The sequence below is a fragment of the Phodopus roborovskii genome, unplaced genomic scaffold (genome assembly GCF_943737965.1).
Source record: "Phodopus roborovskii unplaced genomic scaffold, PHOROB, whole genome shotgun sequence".
NCBI classification, from domain to species: Eukaryota; Metazoa; Chordata; class Mammalia; order Rodentia; family Cricetidae; genus Phodopus; species Phodopus roborovskii.
In genome coordinates, this window is record NW_026126409.1 from 24,093,940 (window position 1) to 24,121,833 (window position 27,894).

General features: G+C 40.3%; 1 protein-coding gene across 1 annotated transcript in view; it reads right to left on the bottom strand.

Moving 5' to 3' along the window:
• The window catches only part of Unc5d (unc-5 netrin receptor D), a 494,978-nt gene extending 473,521 nt beyond the window's left edge, over window positions 1–21,457 (bottom strand). The window contains exon 1 of the mRNA XM_051182220.1: window positions 21,299–21,457. Coding sequence (XP_051038177.1) covers window positions 21,299–21,395 — 97 coding nt within the window. The 5' untranslated portion in view covers window positions 21,396–21,457. The remainder of the gene's footprint in view (window positions 1–21,298) is intronic.
• Window positions 21,458–27,894: the final 6,437 nt, after the last annotated feature.

A 27,894-nucleotide genomic window follows, 5' to 3' on the forward strand; every position in this document is an offset into this window, starting at 1 on the left:
GACCCATCATTTCAAGTGACATAAACTATCACATCCCAGTGACTTGATGCTTGACAGCAGGACCTGTGGCTGTAGCTTCTCCTGTCTTGGTAGACCAGGAAGTAGAGGAGATGAGGAAATGGGCTATAATCCTCAAAGGCCAGTCTCAAATGACCCATCTCTGCCAGCCAGGCTCCACAGCCTTCCAAATAATGTCACCACGGGATCAGTTGTTCCAAATCACAAGCCAATGGGGTATGCTTCAGATTCTCACCATACCACCTCAGAAAGGGTCTATCACCTTCTAGGTGGCCCAATGCTAAGGACCACAGTTTAAATAAGTGGACTTTAGGGGGGCCCTTAAACAAACCACAGCTGTTAACAGTGATGGGATAGACTGAGACACACATGCAGGCAATATGCTTTTCAACAAATGCTTTTTGGATTTCTATTTTAATTTAGATACATCTTAAACAGTTATGATCATTATGATCAGGGAAAACAGTTACTTTCAGTTTGCTTTCTTCTCTGCAATGTTATTTTTTTCCCTCATTTGTAATTAAATAAAGTAGGGTCTGATCTGGCTATCACAGGGCCTAAGTATGTGCTAAACACATTTTAATTCCCTTGCTCCAATAGCAACCCACTGGTTAAAACTCTGAAAATAAAGTGCAATTAGAAAGGCAGGTTACTAATTTTACCCAAGGTCATACCTTGAACTATAATTCCCACTATCTTCTATTATTAGTTCATACCGGTCAATGCACATGCAATCTTTGCCCAGAGCCAGGTCATGTCATACATAACACATACTTCATGGAAGAAATCTTACTATTGTCATTTCAAATTTAAGTTACCTGGAAACACAGAAAACATAAGTCTGTAACTGCAGAAACTGTGAGAGTTGGAATCCAGCCACTAGCCAGCTGAGACCAAAAGGCTTGTTAGCTAACAAAGCTCAGAAATACATAATCTATGATTTTTGTGATTCTGAGGCACCCAAGGGGAGAAAAGAGGTTATTATAGCCTTTAGAGAGACTAAACCAAAAATAATGAATAAACAAAAGGGACAAAAATGATGGGTTCCAACTTACTTTTGCTCAGAGAATCCCTGCCCTCATCCACTATTTAAGACAAGGCTGGAGAAAGCTACAATGAAAAATTAACAATATCTGGCTCTACAATTGTGGAGCCTACATCTTCATTATAAAGTTATAATGTACTCTGACATGATACTAAGGAAGAATGTATGTGATGGAGTTGAACTTTCCTGGGTTCAAATCTCCATTTTCCCATTTTATTAATTACTTTTCAAATGCTTGGCCAAACAATCAAACAAGAAAGCAAACAAAAACAATAACAAAACTCAATTACTTAAATGATGATCTACTTTGCCTCAAATTTGAGAGAAATATGATCTTTTGTGGCTAGGAAGGCATGGGAACAAGCAACTCCATGGTATCAGAAACATCTGGCAGGGACTCTTCATGTTCTTGCACTTTAAAGATTTTAAAATTTTTTAATGTGTACATAAGGGTAGAATCTCATGAATGCCAGAAAAGAGCATCAGATGCCTTGGAGCTGGAGTAACAGGCAAGTATAATCCATTTAACATGGGTGCTGGGAACTGAATTCAGGTCTTATGCAAGAATCATTCAGGGGTCTTAATCTCTAAGTCACTTCTCCAGCTTTGTATCCTTACTTACATTTTTATAATAACAGAAACATTCTCCAGACCAGAAGCAAGCCAGGGCGATTAATTCCAAGGCCAGTCCCCAGTGACCTACTTCTGTAAGTGATTCTATACTTTCTAAAGGGTCTACAACTTCCCAAGAAACAGCAACCAGTTGCATCCAAAATATTTCACATGTCACAGCATTTCACTCCTAGCCACCAGAAGTTCATAACCATTTCATAATGCAAATTTTATACAGTCCAACTTCAAAAATCCTAGTTCCAACACCATTCAAATGTCTAACATCCAAAGTCTCCTATAGATTGAAGGAAATTTCTTAATGTAATATCAAAACAAGTTGTACAATCTGATACATGCTAGCATAGAGTAAACATTACTGTTCAGTGACAGAGGAATTGGGGTGCAGCAAATAAAGATCAGACCAACCCAACAAGGATAACACCAAACTATAACTCCATGTCTAGCATCTGTACTCCAAAGGGCTCATTAGCTCCATTCTTCCAATTCTGTTGTCTCTAGAAACTGTGGCCTCTCTCTTAGGCCATCTCCACTCGGTGTCACTAACTTTGCTTAGTGTAGGCCCATGCATCTGGCATCACCAGTAACCTAGTGTGTGTGTGAGTGTGTGTGTGTGTGTGTGTGTGTGTGTGTGTGTGTGTAGAGTTTCTAGATTTTTATATTCTATTTCTTAATTACTTCAATTTCACTTTATTAATAAATCAATTTAAATGTGAAAAGAGACTTGGCAAAGACTATTAGGTCTAGCCATATTTAAATTTGCCTATCAAATTTGTTAATGGTTTATTTCCATCTCAATCCAAGAAAAAGTAGGTGATACTTACGGTGTCATAGATAATACAAGATTATGCTCCACCACAACTGAGCCAATGTTCTTGCACACAGCACTAAATTTTCTAAACAGATGCTTGCCAGTTCATCTGTGTCTACAAGAGTCACAAGCATTCCTGCTTCTGAATTTCACATTCATTTTGATGCTGAGACAAAAGTCACACACTCAGTATACCAGATATGAAAAACTATGCCTCAAAACTGTCTTGCCAATGTTTGAAATGAACAAACAAAACTACACATCCTATCTTCATCTAGGCAAACAAATAAAGATGTGAATGTGTGTGTCTTACTGGCTCACTTCACAGAAGCACCACCTACCCCTTGCTTGAGGTTCCTGGTGTGATCTTGGGAACTAAGGTAGGCATGGCCACTGGCTCAGGGCAATCATTGCAAACAAATGTACTGTATTTTAACAACCACAACTCTAAAGGCACAAAATGTGCAGGATACAAAGAACATGTACAAGCTCTTGGTACAAAGAATGTTCTGACCCAACAAGAACTGCAGAGACCAATATTTGCTTCTATTCTTAGATAACCAGTTGCTTTTCTTCCCTATGGTGAAAAACAGTTCACTGGCAGTCCTGTTTGTGAACAGAGGCCCTGTGTTGGGTATAGCATGACCCTGAGAGACTCCCTGGGGAAGCTGCATTTGGAAAACCTCCTGAGGACCTCTGTTCACTTACCTTCATTTACTTTCAGATTTCTTAGAGTAAGTGTATGAGATAGTAGAATCCAGAAATACTTCATCTTCGAACGAAGCTACTGGAGAAGAAAAAAAGTCATGAGCCTGCTCAAAGCTCATGGAATGAAAAACCCTAGCCTCACAAGAATTCTGCTGCAAGCAGGACTGTTTGACTGGCTCAGCTCTGAACATTCCACACCTGGAATTTCCAACCTTGTGAATTCAAACACAGTCCCAGCATACCATTTTTATTCTGCAAAACATCCCTAACTAGGGCCTCTGAATACATCTCTCAAGTCCTTTGGCTAAATTAGACTACTGTGACAAGAGCTAATTTTTCAAGTGTACTTCTACCACAGGTTTGTTTTATTAGGGAAAGACAGCACCATCATTTCATCCACATTTAAGCAGTGTGCTGGCTGGTCAGATTTACAAGCTAACTTGGAGTTTTTGGTTTTTTTTTTTTTTTTTTTTTTTTTTTTTCTGGTATGGGTTTTGCATTTAGAATGCCTTGGAAACCTAACTTACAGCAAATAAACTTGGACTGGGCAGGCCTGGTGCATCAGCAGAACTGCTATCTAAATAGGAGATGTAGCAGGTACATCATCCCACAGAATGTAAAACCTACTGCTGGGAAGGCATACAAACAGTGTAGCTTGGCAACTGCTCTGTTGAGGAAGTCAGGGCATAGAGGTGAAAAGTCCACACAATAGTTGTATAATGCCAGCCACTGAGATGTCAAATGAACCTCATTCTTGCTTAAGATACAAGATTAAGAGTCTTGGTCCTATTACCTATTTATTTGTCTTTTCATTCTGTTTTCCAGTATCTTCTTCTTAGTGCCTCACACTTCTGGACAGAGGTGTAACAAGTCAACCATGTTCTAAGTAAATGGAGAGTGAAGGGCTTTCTGGAGTAAGGTCAGGGAGTGAGGGAAGGGGAGCAGCCAGGTGTCTACCAAGCTGTGACATTTGAGCATTACATCTAAATCCTATAAATTATAGCAGGTATAGGTTGGCCGATATGATGAGCTGCATAATTTCAGAAATCATTTCAATTTCATTTCAATGATTTATGAGCTACTCTCCAGGTAGAAGACATCACATTTTATATTATTCTTGAGGAGATCAATAATAAAGAAGGCACCATGGCTATTTTCAATAGTTTACAGTGTAATAAGAAGCAAATAGCAAAGAAAGATGCCCAAACAATAGCACAAAATCAAGGGGGATAGACAAAGCACAAACTGTATAGAATAAAGAAAGCCCTTTAGAGTCGTGAGGCATGGCACAGAGTCATGAAAGAGGGTATTTGCAGGAGCAGTAGTAATCAAACCAAAAGAGGTTACTGAGAAACATGTAAAGCCAGACTATCTGCTCATGAATACAAGACATCTTCATAAACTACAAATGTGGCATTAGATCACTAGGGGGATCATAAAAATCCCCTAGGGAGGCATAAAAATGAGTGACCAATATGTAAATATCATAGACAAAAATATATGTATCTTTAATGTAATTTAGGAATGATTTCCTAAGCACATCACAAAGCAGCTAAATACAACGTGAGCTATAACACTAGTTATATTAAAAATTCTATTCCATGAGAAGGCGAAATATAATTTCATTTTATTCAGCTCCTGAGAGGCTAAAGCAGGAACATGCATTTGAGGTCAGCCTTACCTACATGATCAGTATCATGCCAGCCTAAGTTACAAAATAAGAGTCTGTCTCAAATTAAAAAATAAATAAATAAATAAATTGGGAGGAGAAATTGCAATCACATATAACATATCAAGGAGATGCTCATGGGCACCCATCCCATCCCCAAATAGGTCATTTCCACTTCACAACCATATAAAATGACATGTTCAATAAAAACTGTCACTTTGGATTCTGAATGTTGGTTTTCCTCTGGGCTGTGATGCATGGTACACTGCTTTCCTGTGATGCCAGTTTCCCATGTGAGCAAGAGAAAGAACAGGGCTCCCCAGCATACTGTCATACTAGGGTCCAGTGGTGAGGAAGGCTAAGTGCATTCATTCCACTTTAAACATGCGGTGCTTTCAAGTCATGGTGGTTTTATCTGCACTTATGCATCATTAGTGCAAGTGATCTCTATATCCACACAGCAACACACACTGAAAATGTCCCTGAGTCATAGACAAAACATATATGGTAACTAAAAACAAGGAAAATATTTAACTTCATCAGCATACATGGAGAAGAAAGTTAAGTGCATACATAAACACAAATGTCTAAGCACTGTGTGTGAAAATTAACCTAAATGTGCCCTAAGTCCAAATAACCTACTTTCAGATATGGAAAAAACAATTAGACATATATTATGTTAGTATCACAAGTATTCCTGGTATTTAGTTGAACACTGAACTCCAGGGAAGCAAGCCAGCTACATTACACACAGTAACACAGACAAGTCATAATCTTGGATTAAAAAGCTAATTGCTGGAAAATACAGAGAGTATTTTCTGTAACACAACATAAGGGAATCTTAAAAGGAGACAATCAACTAAGTGTAAATTCCTGCTTGCAAATTGTAAGAGCAAGCATGAACTTCAAGGCTGACACCACTAAGAACAAGAGGGATAAGCTAAAGAACCAATGAAAGACACTGACTATGGTTAATTTTAATTGTAGTGTTAACTGAACAGACATCTGGCAAACCTAATACATTTAAAAATCCATATTCATCCAGATGTAACAATAAATCAAAGGATGTTTTCCAGATTCCACATGCTACCATACATATATCCCTTGGACAATTAGACTAGTACAAATACATTTGCCCATTCCTAAGTATGATTGCTTAGTACTTCCATGTTGGAGGCTGCAGTCTAAATCCTAGCTGTGTGTTAATGTCTCTGTCCCCATGGTGGCACTGTTGGAAGCTTCTGGAACCTTTAAACTGAGGAACCTTTTGGGAGGTCCTCAGGCCACTGTCCTTGGCCTTCAGAAGGGAACTAGGTAGTTCTGTTCCTGTTGGGGTGAGCTACCTCACCACAGGCACCACCCATCATACACTGTAACCTCTAACCCTGTAAATCTAAAGGCTTCTCTTTGTATGTCAATCACTTCAGGTATCCCACTGCCCACTGTAGCAGCAGAAATGTTACACATGGGCTAAGAGTCCTTAGAAGGGCTTATGTGTGTATATGTGTGTTCAGGGGTCTCGATTTGTGGGCCCTGCACTACAGTCCATCCCCAATCCTTTATTCTTAGGCCCCATGACTTATCATACAGCACTCTTATGTAGCCTTACCCTTTGGCAAATATTTCAGTTTGTTCAACCCAACAGGAAAGCCCATGGTACCCCCTTCTAATGACATTCATCAGCTACTTTCACCAAAGTCATTTGAAATTGGGGACAGAGAGAACAAGCTAATGTTGCAGGTGGGCAGTGATCAGTAGTCCCCTGCATCTCCTCACAGTCTCACTAATTTTCTTCCCAATAACAAAGTTTCTCCATTTCTACATTTACACACGTCGAGTTTCTATGTTTATAAACATTAAGTCAGTGGTTTTCGATCTCTGGCTTCCAAATCAAGAATCAGCTAAGTACCTTAATAGAGAATGGCCTTGCCCCTGCTGAATTGCTGACTACATCCCTGAGATCCAGGCAGTGTAATCAGCTGACTGCTAACATCGAAGTCAAATTTTTGCTCTTTAGAATTTAAAATCACTCACGTATATTTTCTATTAGGCAATATTACATTATAAACAGCTCAGCTTTCAATCTAGTACATTTCATGAAACTGATAATAAGCATGCTTCAAACAGCTTGGTTTTCAGCTTACCGAACAAAAATGAACACCACACACAGCAGGCGTCTGTTTGTGATGCTCCAACCTAACCCTGGGTGGCACTACTGCACATGTTTGCTCCTCTGCAAGTTGAAAAACATTGCTTTGGGTGATAAAAGGGATTTATTGAGTTAAAACCTGCCCACCATTTCCAGAAGCAAGATCCTTCCCTGATAGCTGCTAAATATAGTCAAACTGAATATTCTGACACCTAATCTCCAAGAATCGGAAGTTTTCAACACCCCCTGTGTCTAACACTTTGTCAGCAAGGTGGCATCCACATGAATAATCATCATGAAGGTTAGAAGCTCCAGTCCAACGCATGGTGACACTCCACTCGGCAAACTATTGTGCCCTTCAGACATGTAGCATTCAATATTAAAATCAAGACAATAGGATTACAGGAGAAATAAGACAACCAAAGCTTTTAGTATGATATCCAGCCAGTATCTCTGGAGGCTGGTCTGTGGCTTTTTAAGGATCTCTGCCAACATTAGAAGCTTTTCTTCAAGGGTGCATAAAGCAAGTTGCACAATAAAGGCACCACCTAGTGTCTATTGTTGTTGTTTTTGCTTTTATTGCTCTTTTATTCTTAACTCTTGGTTTTTTGTTTGTTTGTTTGTTGCTTTGTTTTGTTTTGGGTCTTTAAGGCTTTTGAGGGACCTGCCACCCAGCTCCCAAATAACTCACACACGGAGGCTTATTTTTCAGGTTATGAATGCCCAGCCTTAGTTTGGCTTGTTTCTTGCCAGCTTTTTTAAACTTAAAATATCCCACCTATCTTTTTCCTCTTCCCTCTGAGCTTTTATCTTTCTTATTTCTAACTTCAGGGATGGCTGAGTGGCTGGGTGGCAGGGAGACTGGGTGCCTGGGTGGCTGGGTGGCTGGGTGGCTGGGCCCTGACACCTTCTCTCTTTGTTCTCTCCTTGCCTCTCCTTTTCTTATTTTTTCTTCTATTTATCCTCTCTTCCTTCCAGCCTGTCCTATTCCTCTCTCCTGACTCACTATTGGCCATTCACCTATGTATTAGACCACGTGGTGTTTTAGACAGGCACAGTAAGGCAGTTTCACAGAGTTAAACAAATGCAGCATAAACAAAAGTCACACACTATAAAATAACATTCCCCAACAAATGTCCTATCAAGTGAGCAACATAAGCACTTACTGAAGCCAGGGACACCTCACCAGCAGATAATCTAGGCTCAGCAGGCCATTTAACCAGATGAGTCTGACCTTTCCACATAAGAAAACCAAGGCTTAAACAAGGAACAATCTGGAATTAGTAAGAGTTGGGAGGCTGGTAGCAAATAGCTCTCTAAAGTGATTTCCTTTGGATAATCTACAAGGTTAGCTGCTCCAATTCACAGCACTAATGCCACATAAATTAGTGGAAATGAGGTGAATATGTTCTCTTTCCTATGAATAGATTCTTTTCAAAATAATTATGTGCAGAAGATATTTAGACTCCTCTACTAGATTCATATTCAACAAATGTATTAGCAAGGATACAGAAGCTTAAGGCTAGCTCTAAATTTCTTCCAAACACAAAACAATCTGTCAAGCAAACATCTTTAATGTCAGCTATCCTAACACTGCACTAACTCACATTCTTCAAACATGGTGCCATCCTTCAGTGATTCAGAACGAAGACTAGGTATAGCTTACTTCAAAGAAATTTCAGAAAAATATAAACATTAAATAAAAGGAAAACATCCTTTGACAAGAGGAAAAATAATCAATAGTCTTTAGTCTTCTGGTGTCATTCTCTTGAAATCCTGTGTGCTTTTATTGATTACTTTCCTTATTTGAGTCTCAAAAGAAAGGAAGCAAGGACAACAGTAACAAAATAAAGTCTGGCTTCATGGCAGTAAAGGTACAAAAACCCAGACAAGCCAAGCGTTCTTTCACAAGACCCTGCTTGCGTATAAATAAAAGGCACAATTTGACCTAAAATGATATTTTCCATATTGAAATCTTGTGACGTTTTTAGAAATGGTATGAGAAAACACAAAAACATGGTGTTTAAATCAGCGTTTATCAATTATTAAATAAAGGTCATTTCAGGGCTGGATGTACTCAATGGTAGAGCACTTGTCTATCATGCAGGAGGCCATGAGTTCCATACTCAGCAAAGTAAACCAGAAACTAAAAGGTCATCTTTAAGCTTTACTCCTTGCAGGAAACAAAGCTACTTCTCAATAGAGAAAAGGTGTTACATGCCCACTCTGGTCCTCTCCATTGATTTCAGATTATCTGGAAAACTGAAAAATCATAGCCTTTGACCTTTGCATCAATTTTTTGTAAACTAATCTGAGATTTCAATTATGGAAAATTAATATAAAATTCCATATATCTGATTTTTCTTAAAGAAAAAAAAATAACCTAGGACTCAGCCCACACACTCGCTAGAACATAGAATAGCTAAGCACACTAGTGAAGGGATATCACCTTTATATTTTTATTATTTTACATGTCAACCCCTCTCCCTCCTTCCCTCCCTCCCTCTCTTTTACCCATTTTGCCCCTTCACATGCCACTTGACCACCCTCCCTTCCCATCCCCCCACCCCAATGCCATCCAGATGGGGCCATGCAGATCTGTCAGATCATGTGAAGTCTCTAGGTTAAGGCAGTATCCTTCCATGGGGAATGTGTTCTCAAGGTCATTTTGTGCACCAGGAATACATCCTGGTTCCACTGTCTGAGGTCCCTTAGACTGCTCAGTCCTTCTGGCTGAGACCCATATTCAGGGGGGCCTGAGTCAGTCCCATGCTGGATTCCCAGCTATCAGTGCTATCAGTCTGGGGGTCGTTAGCTCCTCCTTGTTCAGGACAGCTGTCTCTATGTGTTTCTGCAACCTGGTCTTGTCCTCTCCCTCTGGATCTGGATTCTAGTTCGACTCAGTGTTTAGTTATAGGTGTTTGCTTCTGTTTCCAACAGGTACTAGATGAGGGCTCCATGATGGTGGATAAGTTACTTGTTGATCTCACTATTCAGGAAGGGCATTTATGGTAGCCTTTCCACGGTTGCTCAAATTGTTAGTTGGCAGCAGTCTTGTAAGTCTCTAGACCCTGTTTTAGGTTATGCTGTTTCCTAATAGGTCTACTTCTGCTCAGCCCAGAGAGATTAAGCACCTGTTATGCAAAGTGTTCAACACTAGAAGCACTTCAGGTTCAGAGTTGTTCACACATGGGAACATTTGCAAAAACTTTACTGGCTGAGCTCCATAATACAAAAATTTAATGCTTCAGACATGAGAACATTTGTGATTCAGACTTTTGGAATTGAGATGTTCAACCTGTAGGTAGACACATTCACTAACAGACACCAATTTAAGAATAATCAAAATATAAATGCCATTTATCATTGGTATATTCCCAAAGAATGCATAAGCCCAAGGCAACAGCATCATTCCCAAAGCCCCATTAACTTATCTTACAAATTTATTTCAAGAATAATTCATTGAAGGCTTTAATATATATTTACAATGTCAAAGGACACCTTATGAAATGATCACATTACTGTAAATAAGTGGTCCTGGAAACAAAAGGTGACATCTTGTAATGGTAAAACAGGAAGGAACCAAAAAGATTGAGTCAATTCAATTGAGAATGAAAAAGTGATGTATGGAACTAACTGTTAGCCACTTTTTGTTATGACAAGATACCAGACAAGAACAACTTAGGAAAGACTGATTTTGCCCAGCTTCATAGTCTGGAAAAGATCAAGTAAACCAGCTAGCTCACAGTTTTAGGGATTTTGAGCCCACGGTCAACTGTCTCTGCTGTTACAGACTACAGAGAGGAAAAATGACACAATGGCAAGAAATTGAGGCAACCAGAAAGCAGAAAGAGATAGAGAATGCAATATGAGTCTCGTGTGTGTGTGTGTGTGTGTGTGTGTGTGTGTGTGTGTGTGTGTGTAATATCCTTCAAAAGCATACCCCAACATTCCTCCCATCAGTACCTACCTTACACACTTTCCAATTCCTACCACTGAGCCTATCAATCGATTTTTGAGTATACCAATCAATTAGGCCATTGATTAGGTCAAAGCCCTTATGATCCAGTCACTTCAGATGTACCATTTCTGAAGACATGGTTTGAAATTAGCATCAAAAGACCAGAGCCTTTAGGAAGAATATTTTATAACCAAACTCTAATATGTACCTGTAGTTTTGACCTTCCAGTCTATTGTATTAGAACAACACGTAGGAAGCCCTAGGCTTTAGAAATAGTAAAAAGGCAAGAAAAATGAGATGAAGGCTAGATGTAAAATTGAGAGTACCACCATGCAGACAATGCCTTTGAAGTAAAAAAAAAAGTGACTATATCTCAAGTTTAAGTGTTATTAATGCCACTTAAAGTAATGGCATAGAGCTTTGATGATATACATTTGGAATAATGATGATATACGACAGTCCACTAATCTATAATACAAACAAAGATATCTATGCATTGCAGCACTTAGCACCTTGACAATTATCAATAATTAGCTGTACAACTGTCTCCTTCAACACATGGAATATGGTAGCAATGTCTTTTTATATTGACTTCAGGGTCTGACATGCATCTCAGGCTAACTGATAAAGTTTAGACAACATCAGGTGGATTTATTTTTGCTCAAAAGTTAACAAAATAAATAAATGGCAGATCTTTAAGCTGACATGTTTCTTTAGAGCAAACCCCAAGCACTTCCCATCCCACCCACACACCTCACACCAGCAAAATCTATGAACCTCCTGGTTGCTTTTTTTCTCCTTTTTTAAACTTTGGAAACAACTTTGGAAAAATTCAGATGCAAGCTTCAGAAAATTGTTATGACTTCTGATGGGAGTTCTAAGGTCTTCTACTCAAGTGATGGATACATGTACTTTAGAAATGCTGTACATGGCTCCTTCCAAAAAGCTCACAATAAAATCACTATTTATCTAGAACCAAAATTAACTTTGGAAAATGTATAATCTTCCTTATCTTTCTAAAGATGGTTTAAATAATTATTAAAGACATTTATGGAAAATGTTACTGGAAGTCTAATTACACTGGGCCACTAAATTCCTTTCAAACACAAGATAGGGATCTTTAGAAGATAAAATGCAAGGGGGGAACACATACACTCAAAATTAATAATAAAGATAAGGTATTTAGAATACTAGACTATTGATAGACTTACTTAATTCTGAATTTGTGTATGTATGTGTGTGTGTGTGCGCGCGTGTGTTTGTTTTTTTCTTTCCCTGTGTGTATATGCATGTGTTTGAGTGCGTGTACAGGTATGGGAGTGTGTGTGCAGGTGTGTGTATGTATTGTGTGAGTGTGTGTGAAGGTGTGTGTGTGTACATGTATGTGTATACAGGTTTTGTGTGCATGTGCATGAATGTGAGTATGTTTGTGTGTGTGTGTGTGTGTGTATGTAATAGAACCCAGGGCTTTGTGCTAAAGTACTCCACCATTGATCCATATCCTCCAGCCTAATCTCCTGTAAGTTAAGACTATGAGGCCTTAGCAAGCTCCTAAAATGATTTTACTTACCACTTACTCCACGTTTCAGTGTGCTATTTTTAATGCAGTCGCTTCTGTACTTTCCCCCAATCTCCCAACATATCTCTTACTGCTTTTTCTCTAGAAGAAGCCATTTTTGCTGAAAACCATAAAAAGCCTAACACCAAAGACCATGAAGATCAGGGTGACATTTGGAAATTTCCATTCATTTAATTTTCATTCTTTCTTCATGTTCACACCCCCCACACACAGAGAGAGAGAGAGAGAGAGAGAGAGAGAGAGAGAGAGAGAGAGATCAACTATAATATGAGCAGAAGCACTTTCTAATCCAACTTTAGTCCAATCAATCTATCTGGTAATAAAACAGAATTATATGATAATGTAGTTGAAAAATCCCTGACAACAATTGAAGACTCAAATTCTCTGTCTAATGCTGGTAGTAAGCATGTAACTGGGCTGATAATGGTGGTGGCGATGCTGATCTGTTTAGTATGCAGATAGAGAGGAGCGTAAAAATGATCACACTGTAAAAGACTTCATGTAAGAATTCTGTGTATCAGAACACAGAAGAAAGAAGTTGTAGAATTCTAATCACAGTGGGTGACTATACTTTATAAGAAGTATTATTTATCTGTTGAAAACCAGAGGATAAAAACTTGAAGTTACCAAAACACAAAGAAATGATAAAAAGATGAAAATGCTAATTGTCCTAATTTGCTATACATTGAAATATTACCTCATGTCATGAATGTGTACCACAACTACAAGTTACTCAAATGAAATCAAACTAAAATTTTCAAATTTCATATAACTATATTATAATCCAAAAGAGACATTCATGTTGACATGTATTTCCCTTAATTATCTTTCTTGAAGTCTATGGATGCAGATTTTAAAAAATCTATTTTGGAGGTAAATAACTTAAAATCACTTATAACGATTTCATTCTTATTCTGCAGCACAGTAGAAGTTTAACATTTAACCCTAGTATCATTTATATCTTAGCATAGTAAGGGTACAGTAAGAAAGGCCACTGTGCTGAAGAAGAATCCACTACCAGATGACAGAAAGAAAGGTGAGCAATATCAGCCTGGAGCAAGACAGACAGATAACAAGCCTTTGGTCCTGCATTATGTTGGAACAATGGCAACCTGAGCCTCTGGAGAGCCTCAGTAGCCCAAGTGGACATGGCTGGATTTTTTTTTTTAATTGTTTTTCTTCTACCGCTTACTTCTCTAATTACCCAGAATTCCAAATGACTCTGAAGTATAGAGAAATTAAGTCAAGAGAACACAATAAATTGAAGGAGTGCTGAAGAGGGCTAGAAAGGCTTCTTAAGAAACATGACACTGGGAACACTGTGAAAATTCTGGGAAAGTTAATTTCCTTTTTATTACAAGAAATTAATGAGATTCAGACCTCAGACTCCTAATTATTTCAAAATAAAATCCAAGACATACAATGGTGTCCATAAATTTCTGTTCATTTGTAAGTCGCTGTGTGTCTATCTGATCAACATAACATTTGTGTTTCTCTACCCTCCTACTGGACTCTTTTTTAAATCTTGTATTAAAGCCTACTTCACACTGGCTTGCTAATGAAAAACAAATTCAGCACCATAAAGGATCATCATCAGTGGCCTGTGGACAGAACCATCTAGGAACTTGCTGGACATAGACTCTCAACCCCTCCTCAGGTTACAAAATCAGAATGCCTTTTAATAGGGTTTGTTGTTATTTAAATGATCATTATCATTTGCAAAGTACTGATTTGTGAGTTCCAAAAATTATCTGGTAGCATTCATAACCCATGATCCTATGGCTCCCCCTCCTAACCCAGTAAATCTACCGAATTAAATTTAAATAAAGACAATAACCATGTAGTAAGTACTGTACTAGCACAATCCACCAAAGGTATCAAGGCAACTCTAAGAAGTTATCATGAATGTGTTTCGAGGCAAATCGTATCTACTATTTAGTAAATTTGTTTTGTTAGTGTACTCCCAAAAATTTGTAAATAACATTACAGGGCTGTATTTATCCTCCTGATGGTTGGGCCCTTGAGTTAGTCAATATGATTTCTTCAGTATTGTGTCTGGGTCCACTTTTTTTTTTTTTTTGATAACTGTTGGTCAACAATCTACCTTCTGGACTATCTGAGATGGATGTCACATTTTCTGACTTCTCTGGCTGAGACAGCATAGCATTCAATTCAGGTTACTACATGGTAACTATAAAGTTTGTTCTTAGTTCCCACAGGTCAAAATGACAATTTCCCACCTGATCCCTCCTATCCTTATGATGCAGTGTTGAAGTCATGTGATAACTTACAGAGGTCTCTTCCAGGAGATAAAAATTCATTTGAAGTTTATAAAACAGAATTTGGGGCCATAAAATCAATGCAGTTGGCCCTCCATATATACCTGTTCTGTATCAGTTGCTCAATAATTTGCACACCAATACACTAGGAAAAAATACTAATGTATTTTATTGCTGCATTTTATTGTTGCCTAACCAATTCTGCAAACCCAACTTTTACAAGAGTACCCTGAGTTTCTACATAGTATTTGTTTTGTTTTAGGAATTTCAGAACCCAGAGATCACATATGCAGGAAGACATGTATATTATACATGATTGCTATACCAGTTTTTAATAAGGAACTCTGGCATGATTTAGTACAGACACAAGGGATGATTGCATGTGCACTAACTAAAGTGCATTATTGAACCTTCTTTAAAAGACAGGTTACTACTTGTTAAGGCCCTTAACCATGAAATCATAGCAAAAGCTGGGCAACGTGACTTGAGTTAAATCCCACATAAAGGAGTAAGGAGAGAAATGACCACAGTTAATGTAATCTGAGAGACAAAATACAGGTTTAGTCATCTGTACTCCAAAAATCCAAATATACAAAACTCCAACATCAGGAATTTTAGGATCACCTACCTTATGCCACATTGCAAAATTTCAAACTTGATGACATGGGTCTAGTGAAAGACAAGCCACACTAAAAAATGATGTATAAATTACCCTCAGACACCAGATAGTCTGTGAACTTAAATGAACCTTGGTTAAACTGAAATTCCTTTATTTATGTATCCATAAGTCAAAGTCCAAAATCTGAGCAATTACTAAATCAAAATGCTTCCAAGTATATCTCCTAAGGGATATGCAACCTTCCTGCAAGATTCCATATCAGCCCCATAAATACAGTCTGACTATTTCTATCTCAGAGTTCTAGCTCCCTGTAGTGGGAGCAAGGCAGACAGCAGCAGTGAGCTGAGCTGAGAAGTCTTAGTGTACATAGCACCACAGACATACCCACTTCTGAAAGAGAATTTCCAAAGCAAAACAGAGTTAGCAGTGTAGCAGTGCTGTGCAGATAGAACCACCCAAACTGAATACATTAACATCCGCCTAATCTGGAAAATTATCTACGTGTAGTATGTGTGCACAAAATAAGGCCATACGATGCAATGTGGCACAAACAATTAAAAGTTCCTTTCAAAGTGGAAATGCAAAATAGAACGAATATCTATTTTCTATAAATGAATCTAACCATCTGCCTTGCAAAAGCAGCAGCAGCAGGAGTACCCAAAACAGCAGAAACAGCAGCCTCTCGTGTTAACAATCTATTCTCAAATCTCATGCTCCACATTTCCCTGGCAAACAAGGCTAAAAATACAAGACATTCAACAAATAGTCTTTTGGGATCTGCCATTCCATGGATGGTGTATTCAATCAGAGTAATATTTTCTGTTGACACTCAAGACTAGAGAAAAATAAAAAAAGCAAGCTATCATATTAGAAAGTGGTATTCAGCATTTTAGCGTGACTCCAATCCCAAAGTATACTAAATACTGTAAGAGTGCTGTTTTCATACAACATAAATCTCTTAGATTTATCTGAATATATTCACAGATATATTTAAGCTACTTCAAATTCCTCTATAATTTTTGGTAGTTATGAAGATATCATTTTAGCACTTTTGTCAACAAAATGCAAAGGACCACTGATTTTCAGCATGGCTTAGCTACACTGTATATTGTAAGCTCTTAAGTAAGACTGACCGGGTTTAAAATCTTGTACATCCTAACTCCCCCATGGTCTGGGGCATTTATTTGACCCTAATGCTCCTCTCTTCCTTGCTACAAATAATAGCACTTACCACAATGAATCATTTTAATGAATAAATGAACTGATGTGGGTAACATTCAGAATAATTAATGGTACATACTGAATATTACCAAAATTAGTCCATATCCAATGTGCAAAAATGCCTTCTTTCAAAGAATACAGAGTAAAAATTATATTCTCAGGCCAACAGTGTAGAAAATGAAAGATAAAGGGCAGAGATGGCTTACTGAGTATGGATCTCCAATCTGCACTTAAAAGTGGGGTTCCAAAAGTAGGACATGTGGTTACCCCAGCACTGGGAAGACAGAGACAGGACATCACTGGTTCCAGGTGGCTAGCCATCCTGACCAATTTAATTAACTCCAGGTTCAGTGATAAACTGCATGACAAAACATATGACAAGAGGGTCAGCAAGATGGCTCAGTTGGTAAAGGTACTTGCCACCAAGCCTGTTGATCTGAGTTCAATCCCTGGGTCTCACAGGGTGGAAAGGAGAGAACACATCTGCAAGTTTTCCTCTGACCCCCATATAGGCACCATGGTACACATATGAGCCCCTCTAAGAGAGAGACAGAGAATGAATAAATAAATGTAATTACAAAAACTGAAAACAATAAGGCAGGGGGTGATTAAAGGAAGACACCATGTCAACCCCTGATCTCTACGTGTAAGAACACTCACACACACACACACACACACACACACACACACACACACACACACACAGGGATGAATAAGCATGTGGCTTTTACATGGCCTATGTAACTTAGGGTGAGTGAGTTTCCATCAGTTTTCTGCTTTGTAGTTAGATTATGACAGCATCAGAATAGGCAGAATAGAAATAACAGGGATATTGTCACTTAGGAGGCATTGCCTAGGGTAAAGATGATCAGGATTGAGGGCAAAGAGGGCTCTCTGAGAGAGCATGCATGTGAATCTTTTTGTGACCAGGGCACCCACACCACTCTACTACTTCCTTAAGGCAGCAATGTTTGGAGTCAATTCTTATACATGTACTCTAAAGTTTAAGAACAAAACAAGCTAGGCAGTAGAAAAGGATATCAAATAGCTGCTATCTCCTACAAAACCAATTCCTTCATAAGACTCCATGTTGGTAATATCTTAAGATGGGTATTATATCCTGGGAAAGAAAAAACAAACAAGCAAACAAACAAATAAAACACAAGTTTGCAAGTCATCTATTAAAAAAGAGCAAAGGGAAGATTTCATTCACCAGAAAGGTTGAGCAAGATCTACCTGACTGATCCTGTCAGTTCCAAGAGTGCCTAGGGAGAACCCTTGTAATTGGTTGGGCTTCCTGGACTTCAGAGCACAACAATCTCAAGAAGGAGACTCATCCATGAAGCACTCACAGAGTGAAGAAGTACATAAAGAGTTCAGTTGCTTTCACAGCCTTCATCAGACAAGTCAAAGTGAAAAATCTCCTCCTTAGAATTGAGATACTTAAAAGATCTCTTGATAGTTCTTTGTTGGGTAGGAAGAGAAGGTGCCACCTGGCTGCTCAAGCCAAGAACACAGAGTTTGAATGAGAAAAGGCCTGACAGAAGTTGGGAGGGTAGAGGGCAATTTACCTTCAGTTTTATGAGATTACATTGTTTTTAAACACAGGAACACAAGGAGATAAACAAAAGGCTCTCAAATAAAATTAAGTGCCAACAGCTATAAGAAATTAAGAGAAATAGATATCAGCATGTGTAAGATATGATCCTTCATGTCTCTAATGTAAATGTATATATTCTTTGCTATAAGTGTCTCTCTAGTTATCAGAAGCAAATGTCATTATTTAGCCTGCTTAATGACACAATCTCTTCTGCACATGATCTAGTGGAAATCACAACTCCATCAGTAGCACTCTCTTCTAAGAATAAAATGAATCAGTATAACATGGTGTGGATTCAATTAGCACTTGGAAGGTCACAAGTAACTTTTAAACATCCTTTGTCTAAGTTGTAAAGTGTCAAAACCTACAATAATTATGGTATCAGGATGCTATCCTCAGACTTTACCAGCAGGAATGAAACTTTCTCTCTGAAGGCATCAGCTTTGATTAGAAAGGCAGAAAACCGAATGGCATTCTGTATCAGAGCTACTTCCTATGTGTAATGGCTTGTCCCAAGTGGATTCCTTACTGATAATACTTGAAATCAATCATCCAAAATTATCCTCGGATTTTCCAGGGTTTTTTTGGGGGGAGGGGTTGTTTTTTAATGTATTAGGTATAGAAGCAAAGAGAAGTTAGAGGAAAAAGAGATGCTACCACCATTATGGAAATGAATATATAGTAAATACTGTAAAAACAATAATACAGAATCTCATACACCCTATACCACCAAAGCAAGTAGTATAATTCTATATCGGTCACCAAATTATAACATCTTGGATCAAACCCACAAGAGAAATCGTTGCTGAGCTACAGTTATGTGACAATGGAACAGTACTTGCTCAGCATGCACCAGGCACTGGGTCCAATCCCCCAGCACCACAAAAGGAAAAAGTCATCAGAATTTTAAACTATTAACTTGCAAATACAGAAGTCACCTATAGAACCAATCAACCATACACAGCATAGTGAAACTGCCACAGCATCCCTGGTTTGAATGCATCATACCTTGCTAAAATGATAGAACTCAATATAGAAAACACCTCTGATTTGAAAACTTCCATTGTGCCCACCCATCCAAAGCCAGGTGCAAAAGAATACATGGATTCTGTAGCCTGTTTAATGCTCATTTCATGAAGTAGCTCTTAAAGCTGCTAAAGGTGAATGGAAATATGACAAGAGAGGCGCTACTCAGATTTACTGCTCCATGTGTCTTAGGCTTCGCTATGATCTGTGCAAAACATTTGTTGTAAATAAGCCTGCAGAGTGTTCAGTGTGTTTTCCAGGAGACCTTTATAGAACAGCTTGCAGACAAGAGGTGCTAGCCTTGGTTTCACAGCCAGAAAAACTCCATCCAAGAGGCTGTTGGCGTGTTCCCACCTCTTGTTTTGAGCTGGCTTAAAGACAACTCCACAAACCAAATTCCAAGGGTCAGTACCTGGAGTCAGTCACCATGAGCTATCCCACACTGTGAACAGTAAGTAGAAACTCAGACATTTCGATCCCTGTAAAGGAAAGGGGAGCATCCACTCACCGACTCCCACCCCTCTGAATAGTATAAAAAACATTCAGGCAGTCTCCAGTTCTCTGTAGTAAATTAAATGGCTGAAGCCCGTGCTTCTTCCAGCAAGAGAAAGAAACATGCCTCACTGTAACATTATGTGGGAATCACTGAAGCTCATTTTTTAAGCCTTTCCTGATTTTTTTTTTTTTAAATAAACCTGCTTCGTTTAAAACAACAACAACAACAAAAAGTTCAGGAAATGAAATGCAAATAGACACAGAATAGGCGCATAAAACTGAAAACCTCCATCCACCCTTTAAATTCTTCTTTCCAGGCAGTATAACTGCTCCTAACACTGCTAGCTTCTACAAAAATGAGATTATAGCAGTACTTGGGATCATTATCAATCCTTCCAAAGGCCCCAAGGCTACCAGGAATATGTTCAGGAGACAGGGAAGAAGGTGAGGTGGTTGGCTCGCTTTTTACCTCTTGCTAGACAAGCATTAGGTAAAACGTTTAATGCAATTACATATTCTAAGCCCGCTGGATGGCATGCAGCAAAGAAGAAAGGTAAAGAAGGGCAGGGAGTGAGAGGCTTCTGGATTATTTCAAAGGTAGCCACAGCACTGGGGCTGTCTGAAGCTGCCTGTGATCCGCTTCAAAACAGGTCCGTGGGGGTGTATCTTTAAGTTGATGCTCCGCTGGAGTGCAGCGGCTCCAGGAAAAAAAAAAAATAAAAAGCGGGGTGCGGGGGTCCTGAGTTTATGAGAAGCCTATATCTCCCTGCTGCTCTGGGAGGCCCGCGCTTCCTAGCTGGAGTAAGCACCGAGTAAGGGAGAGGAAGTGCCAGGAGTGGAGCCTCTGGCCAAGGGCTGGCTGGGCACTGCAGGCGTTGTTAAACCCTGGGGTTACACACAGCTCCCCAGAGCTCCCGCATCCACGCGGCCTCTGTAAAGCAAAGCTAGTGCTGGCTCAGAGCCAGAGCTAGGGTCATTGCTCTAGGGGTACCAGGCTTGGCGCAGAGCTAAGTGACCAGCTCAGCTGCTTCCCCTGAAAGTGGGGGGTGGGGTGGGAAGCGCAATCTGTTGGAGCCCAGTCGCCTGCCTCTTTCCCTGTGCACTCCCTAAGATCATCGTGGGAGCCCACCCAGGAACGAGCTCGCCCAAGAAGGAAAAGTGTTGAGGGACCGAGACCAGCGAGGAAACGATGAAGACCAGCTGTCCGGCCTGCAGCACATAGGGAGGGTTCGAAAGACTGAACAGGTACTGGCTGAGACTCTGAGACTCCAGGGTAGAGGCCCGGGTCACAGCAACCTGTAGGATTGAGGCAGATAGCAAACTTGGATAGAAGGGCAGGGGTCCCCTGGAGCTCCTGCACCCGCTTCCCACCGAATCGCGCTTCACACGCGGAGAAGCAAGCACAACTTGGCAAGCCCACGCCGAAGGTGCGGGTCCCGCTCCTCCTCCATCCGCTCCTCTGCGCACCGCCGTCCACCCAGCGCTTACCTCGGGCAGCCGCGGCCCCCGCCGCCCAGAAACAGAGTCCTAGCCACGGGAGCCATCGGCGCGCTCCGCAGCCGCCGCCCGCAGCCGCTGTCCCCATGCTCCGTGCACCGGTCCGGATTCGCTCCTCTTGCACACCCTGGGAGTCCGCGAGGCACGACGGCAGGGGACCACCACCAGTAGGCTCCCCCGGGGGGGGGGGGTCTGTGGTGAGTCTCTCTCCTCCACGGTGCTCCCCTATGGAGCTGGGACATGGGATGGGCCGCGGGACAGGGCGCGCGTCCCCATTGCCTCCTGCGGCGCCGCCCGCCGTCCCCGCTGTGAGGACCGCAGCCCCAGCTCCTCACAGGGTCCGGGACTACCAAGTGGAGCCAGGAGGCCGCATCGCTAATGAGGCCCCGGACCGCCCCTCGTGGCGGCGACCAATCAGCCGCGCCTGGGCGGGGAGGAGGGCGGGGCCGAGAGCCAGCGACGCAGGTGAGCCCGCTGCCGCCGCACGTGCGGACGCAGCCTCGGCCACCCCCCCACCCCTACCCCTACCCCCATCCCTACTCCCACCCCCACCCCCGCTGCAGTGGGCTCAGCGCGTGCGGGAAAGCCGCGCGCCCGCCCGAGCCCAGCGGCCTGGCGAGGACGCGCGTCCGCAAGCGAGCTGTGTGGATGGAGCAGCCTCTTGGAGGCGAGCGCCCAGCGGCGGGATGGAGGTGTCTTGCTGACTACCAACTCTTCAGTGTGACAGAAGCTTCCAGAAAACCAAGGTTTCACTCAACTTTGAGTCCTGACTGACCAGTTTCCACTTTTTTACCAGCAGACAGATGAAACAAGCTAAAATAACACCATGAACCGTTACTGCGGCTGTGCTAATTGTGGACAAAAATGAACATTAAAAAAGTGAGTGGGTGGGGGAACTGAAGGTGCTTGTGGATGTTTGGGATCACATTTTGCTTTGCTTTAAGAAAACAAAAATTCCTCATATTCCTTTTTTTTTTTTTTTTTTTTTTTTTCTGTTATAGGTGTTTCAGAATCAGAATCTCCGAAGCTCTCAATAGTTGCCTCATCGCTGGTCACTTTTATTTTTGTGAATTTCAATCCAGGTCCTGGAAATTGCCTTTCTAGTAAATAAAGGGAAAGTAAAAATAAGAGATGCTCAAAGTCTTCAGAGAAGAAAAGAAGAAAAAATTGTTTCCTCTTTATTAGATGGTTAGATCTTTCTTTAACTTATCTTGGAGGGGTCTCAAGTCTCTTTTCATCCTCTGCTTTAAAAGGCTACTGTTTCCAGCAAACCCTTTCCCCAAGACAGTTGGCTTTCCATCCAGAGTTCCACAATGAGACCATGGCTGTTTTTCTGAAGTAGTCAAAATGCCCCCAGGACTCAGCTGGTCAGAAACCTGGGGCCTCACTTCCAGGATAGTCTGCATAGTGAAGGAATGCTCTCAGAATTGCCAACTATCCCTCAATGATTATCAAGTTCAGTATTGATGGATGCACAAAACAAACATATCTTGCCAAAGTGCTGCTTGCTCCCAAACACCTATCTATCCAGAATAAACAGTTTTAGGTGAGGGGATTATTGTGGATGAGGTAATTGCACTAATTTCCTTTGTGCTAAAGACAAAGTGGATGATAGACAGAAAGATTGATTAGCTGTGGGACACATAGACCATCCGCCTCTGAGGAGAGGAGGCTTGTGAATGTCAGTGAAAGGAGCTGAATTTTCCTACAGAGCACTTGCAGCTCAATAACAAGTTTGGGTCCTGGGCAAGAAAACCAAGCTCTGGGGAATGGATACTTCAAAGCAAAGACTGATGTGGGGCTGGCAGGGGACTCGCCTGGAAATCTCTTTAGAATCTTGGTAAATGAGGGGTTTGTCCTTTTCTTCTGAGAAGGTGAATTGAAAATTAATCTACCAAATATGTTTCACCTGCCTCCCCAGAATCTACTCATTTATCGCTTGCCTTTCTATATTCCTCAAAACTATGTGGCAGTCCTGTTACAAATGAGGATTTGTAAATTTTTTTGAGAAAAATAGTTATATTTCCAAGATTCTCTGACCATAGTTAATTCTTAACTATTGTCCTCAACAGGAAACAATGCAAAATCCATTTATTTTGGGAAAGAATCTCAGCAGCTAATTTCATATTGATCTAGCAAAAAAAGTAATGGTGAATGAAAGAGGAGGAAAGCAAATTACCTTTGAACAGTCTAGTCCCAGGTCTCCATCTGAAGGAACAGACTGTGAAGTTGACTTAGAAGTAAGTGGCTCAAGGCCAGTTTAAGTAGGTGGTTGTTGAACCTCAACAATAAGAAGAACAGTGTACATTTTGTGTAATTCTAAACTCACAGTGCAAGCCACAGTCCTGTCTGGTCAGTGAGGTTTATTTAGTTACTGTCTGAACAGAGTTACTACCTGAAGTATCCCTTCAGTATTACCTGAAGTTTTCCATACCCTATATTCCACACTACATATTAATTATGTTCCTGTATTAATCTAACTTCAGATATTTTAAAACAGCACAACTGTCCATTTGCATAAATAACAATATCTATTGGACAAAACAGTTGAGAAGTTGCCACTCACGATTAGTTCCTCTGTTCAAGATGCAGCAGCATAGAATGTAAGAACCTGGGCTGATGAGATATGTCATTGCAGCATAAGCTTGTCCACTTGAGCTTCACCCAGGGATCCAATAGGAGAGCACCTGTTCTCAAAAAGTGTTCTCTGACCACTGCAAGCATGAGTTAAACACCCTTGCTTGCAGATGCATGTGGGCACACATACGCACTGTGCACATACACGCAGGCACAAACATGTGCACATAGGTACACACACACACACACACACACACACACACACACACACACACACACCATAAAGAAAAAGAAGAGGGGAAGAAGAAAAGAGGGCAATGACTACTACCCTGATACAAAGGGACTCAAACCCTCACTGCCAAGAGCTGGCTGGCTGGTTGGCTGGCTTAGGGTGGTCAAAGCAGCCCCTCCTGTTTCCTCAACTGCAAACTGATGGTTTGCAACCAATTCAGTTTTACAAACAGAACCATTTAAAAATCATCATTTTTTAACTCTGGCCTATGATGATTTTGAATGCAAGTTACTCAACTGCATTGGAAATTAAGCTGTGTCTTCTTGAACTGAAATAATTATTTAACAAATGTATTGTGTTCCAGAGAGATTATTTTGGATTATAGCTAAGCTATATTATTAACTATAGCTCAGTATGTCTTAGTAGGATCAGGCTGCTGTAACAAAATATGGAAGAGTGATTAGCTTCTAAATAACAGAAACTTATTTCTCACAGCTACGGATGCTAGACAACTCAAGATTAAAGTCCCGGTGGATTCAGTATGTACTGAGGACCCATTTCCTGATGATGTCCTGTGACCTGTCACCATCTCTAAGTGGAAAGGTGAAGGTAAGCCTTCTTGTATCAAGAGTGAAGTGGGTGAAAGGCAAAAATTCAGACCAAAGTTAATATTAATTTAAGGAAGAGAGTTGGTAAAATGTTTTATTTTTGCTCTTTAAATTGATAATGCTAATTTTCTAATAATTCATTCGCAAAGGAAACAGTTATTAAATTTTGACTCCTATCACACTTGTATCATCTCTACTTCCAAAAAGTAAAAAGAAAAGATAAATGATGTGGCCCACACTAGGAGAAGAGGTAGCTCTTCAGTCTGGAGAGATATGCCCTCTACATATATGTTTTTTCATAGGCATTGCATTATACTTCCTTAATGTCTTATTTTGTTTCTTTGTTAGTATGAAAAAAAAAAAAACACTGTGCAAATGTGACTTGAGGGAGGAAAAACTTTGTTTGCCTTATAGGTTATTTATACTCCTTCACCTAGAAAAACCAAACCAGGATCAGCAGGAAATAGGAGGTAGGAAAGGATGCAGTCACGAAGGAGGCTGCTTGCTGGCTTGCTCCTCATGGCTTGCTCAGCCTTCTTTACCATACAACTCAGGATCACCTGACCAGAGGTGGCACTGTCCACAGAGTCCTGGGACCTCCCATGTCAACCACAAATGAATAAACTGCCTCTCAGATTTGCCCAAAAGCCAATCGTTGGAGGCAGTGCTTCAACTGATACTCATATCTCTCTGGTGAAGTTTGCATCAAGTTGATGAACCTTTCTCAGCACTGTTAGGAAGAGTTCTCTGTGTGTTTTTGGAAAATGGTACTTAACCGACCTGCTTGGTGTAAGTAGCAGAGAACTATAATAAAAGTGAATAAAGTAGAAATTGCCTAAGTGAGGGAAATCTTCTATCTGATACAGAAGGGCTATGGGATGTTTACAGTTCATGGAAAGGCTTGCCAAAGATGTGGCCTTTCTTCTTGGAATCCCAAGAAATCATTATATTTGTGGAGGTGACATTGTTCTTTATGGCAATGGGGTAAGGATTGTATTTTTAATGTGGATTATTGAAAAATAACATTATCACTCAAAAAAGAAAAAAATTACTTTTGCCATGAAATAATTCAAAATGAAGGGGCAGTAATTTTTGTTGTTTGTTTGTTTCTTTGCTGCCTGAAACTGTGAATTAGACTCTTTTGGGACCGGTATGTGACTCATTTAAAACATAAACAAAGGCAAGATGCTGATGCCAATGAGATGAAGACCTTCAGATCTAGATGAAGAGAAAAAAGAGGCTGAAGACCAGTGAAGGGTTTTCTGGAAAAAGAGCTGAAAATACCACACAATGTGTGTCTGTGCCAGAATTTACCAAACGTATGGACTGAGTGAGTAATCTGATTGTAATTGCTGTTAGAATTAATCTTTCTGGGGCTTAAAATAAGTTTCTTCTCTTGAGCATGGGTCAAGGACCAGTATCTCCCTACCTTTATGATACAATGATACCGCTTCTTCATTCCCCGTGAACTTGACCGCTGTTTCTGAAGACCCAACTAATGTCTATTTCTAGCTCTGCAACTGCTGGATGTTTGTGATTTAAAAAAAAAAACATTGTCTCTATTAATCATACAATTATGCTGATGCTTGTGAGAAGACTAAAAATGAACTGGATGAAAGGGCAACAGCTGGCAACTTCAATTGGTGAACTTGGCAATACAATTAAATGAGATATTTTACACATTTCCCCCGGGAATGCTTCATGCCAGTCATTCCCTAGGACAGTCTTGTTCAGTCAGAGCAGCACAATTCTGAAATGCATGCAAGTTACCGTGAGCATGCTGCCGTTTATTCAGCACTGTGTGCTCACAGCCAGGCACCTGATTCATGAACATGCTGGCAAGCAGAGGAGCGAAGGGATTGTTAAAAGCTGTGGGTTGTTCACATGGGGTGTTCTGTCTGTGTACAATAATCCAGGTTAACAGCCTTCCCTGTAAAAGGCAATATAATGCCGTTTGTTAAGTAAACCCTCTCTCAGACAAAATTAGAGAAGTCTGTTTTAAAGACTGGGCTATGAAGCAGCAATAAAGTGTGAAACCCCAATACATTTGTTTAAAAAGGGCAGCATGGCACCAAGACTCCAGCTAAACAGGATTTTCCTGACTCTGCAAGTGTGCCTTCTTACTTGCACCCTGGGAATCCTCCTTGAGCACCAGCTTCCCAGAGCTCCAGCTCCAGCCATTGACACAGACGAATGAAAAGAACTTAAAAATAATCACAAGAACACAATTCTTTGGCAGTAAAATTAATGTGTTAGTGCTTTTAAAATAATAAACTTGGATGAGAAAAGACAGTATGTGGCAGCTCGTAGAAGATGCAGCCTCTGATGCCAGAGGAACAGGCAACCTTTGAATGATATGACTTTAGCCTTTGGTATCAGAAAGACAACAATTTCCACATCTAATCACTTGGTGGCCTTTGTGGCAGCTCAGAAGGAACAGCCTAGTATTGTTCTTTACTGGAAGGAAAATAAGCAGGATTCTTACTGTTAAATGGAAGCTGGCAAAGCTGCTTGATATATATGTTTATGTTAAGTTCTTACTCCTTAGTGCTGTCTCTGTTCCTTCTTTGTTGTATCATGGATTCATTCATTCATTCATTCATTCATTCATCCACTCTTAGTCTGCTCTGCTAACACTGTGCCTCCTGGTGGATAGTCAGGACAAGGGAGTATAACTAATAAAACTTACCAATTATTATCATCTTTATTAATTCAAAGATAAGTACACAGAACATGAAATGCTAAATATTACATGCCTTCATGAATCCTCTACTAGCCACACAGTTATCTCCAGCTTTAAGAATAAATGTCTAGGGAGGAGATTGCCCTGTAGATTCTGATCTGAAACACAAACATATGCTAAAATGTGTCCAATGTCACATTCCAAAGATCTAGGGATCATTACTTGAAGCCAACCAATCAAAGCAAGCTGTTGGAGTAAAGGTAAGGTCAGGTGTCCATTTTCCAGTATATGAACATGGAGAGGCCCAGTGACTATGTCTTTGCAGTGAAGCTGCCAATTTTACTCTACCCAAAGAGCTGAAAAATAATGTGTACCATAGTGTTTGAATATCAAATTTGATGAAAGAGTAGAATGTGTGGCTTTGTGATGGGAGCTGTCATTCTGTATATGTTTCTCATACTGATTAATAAATAAAGCACTGTTGGCC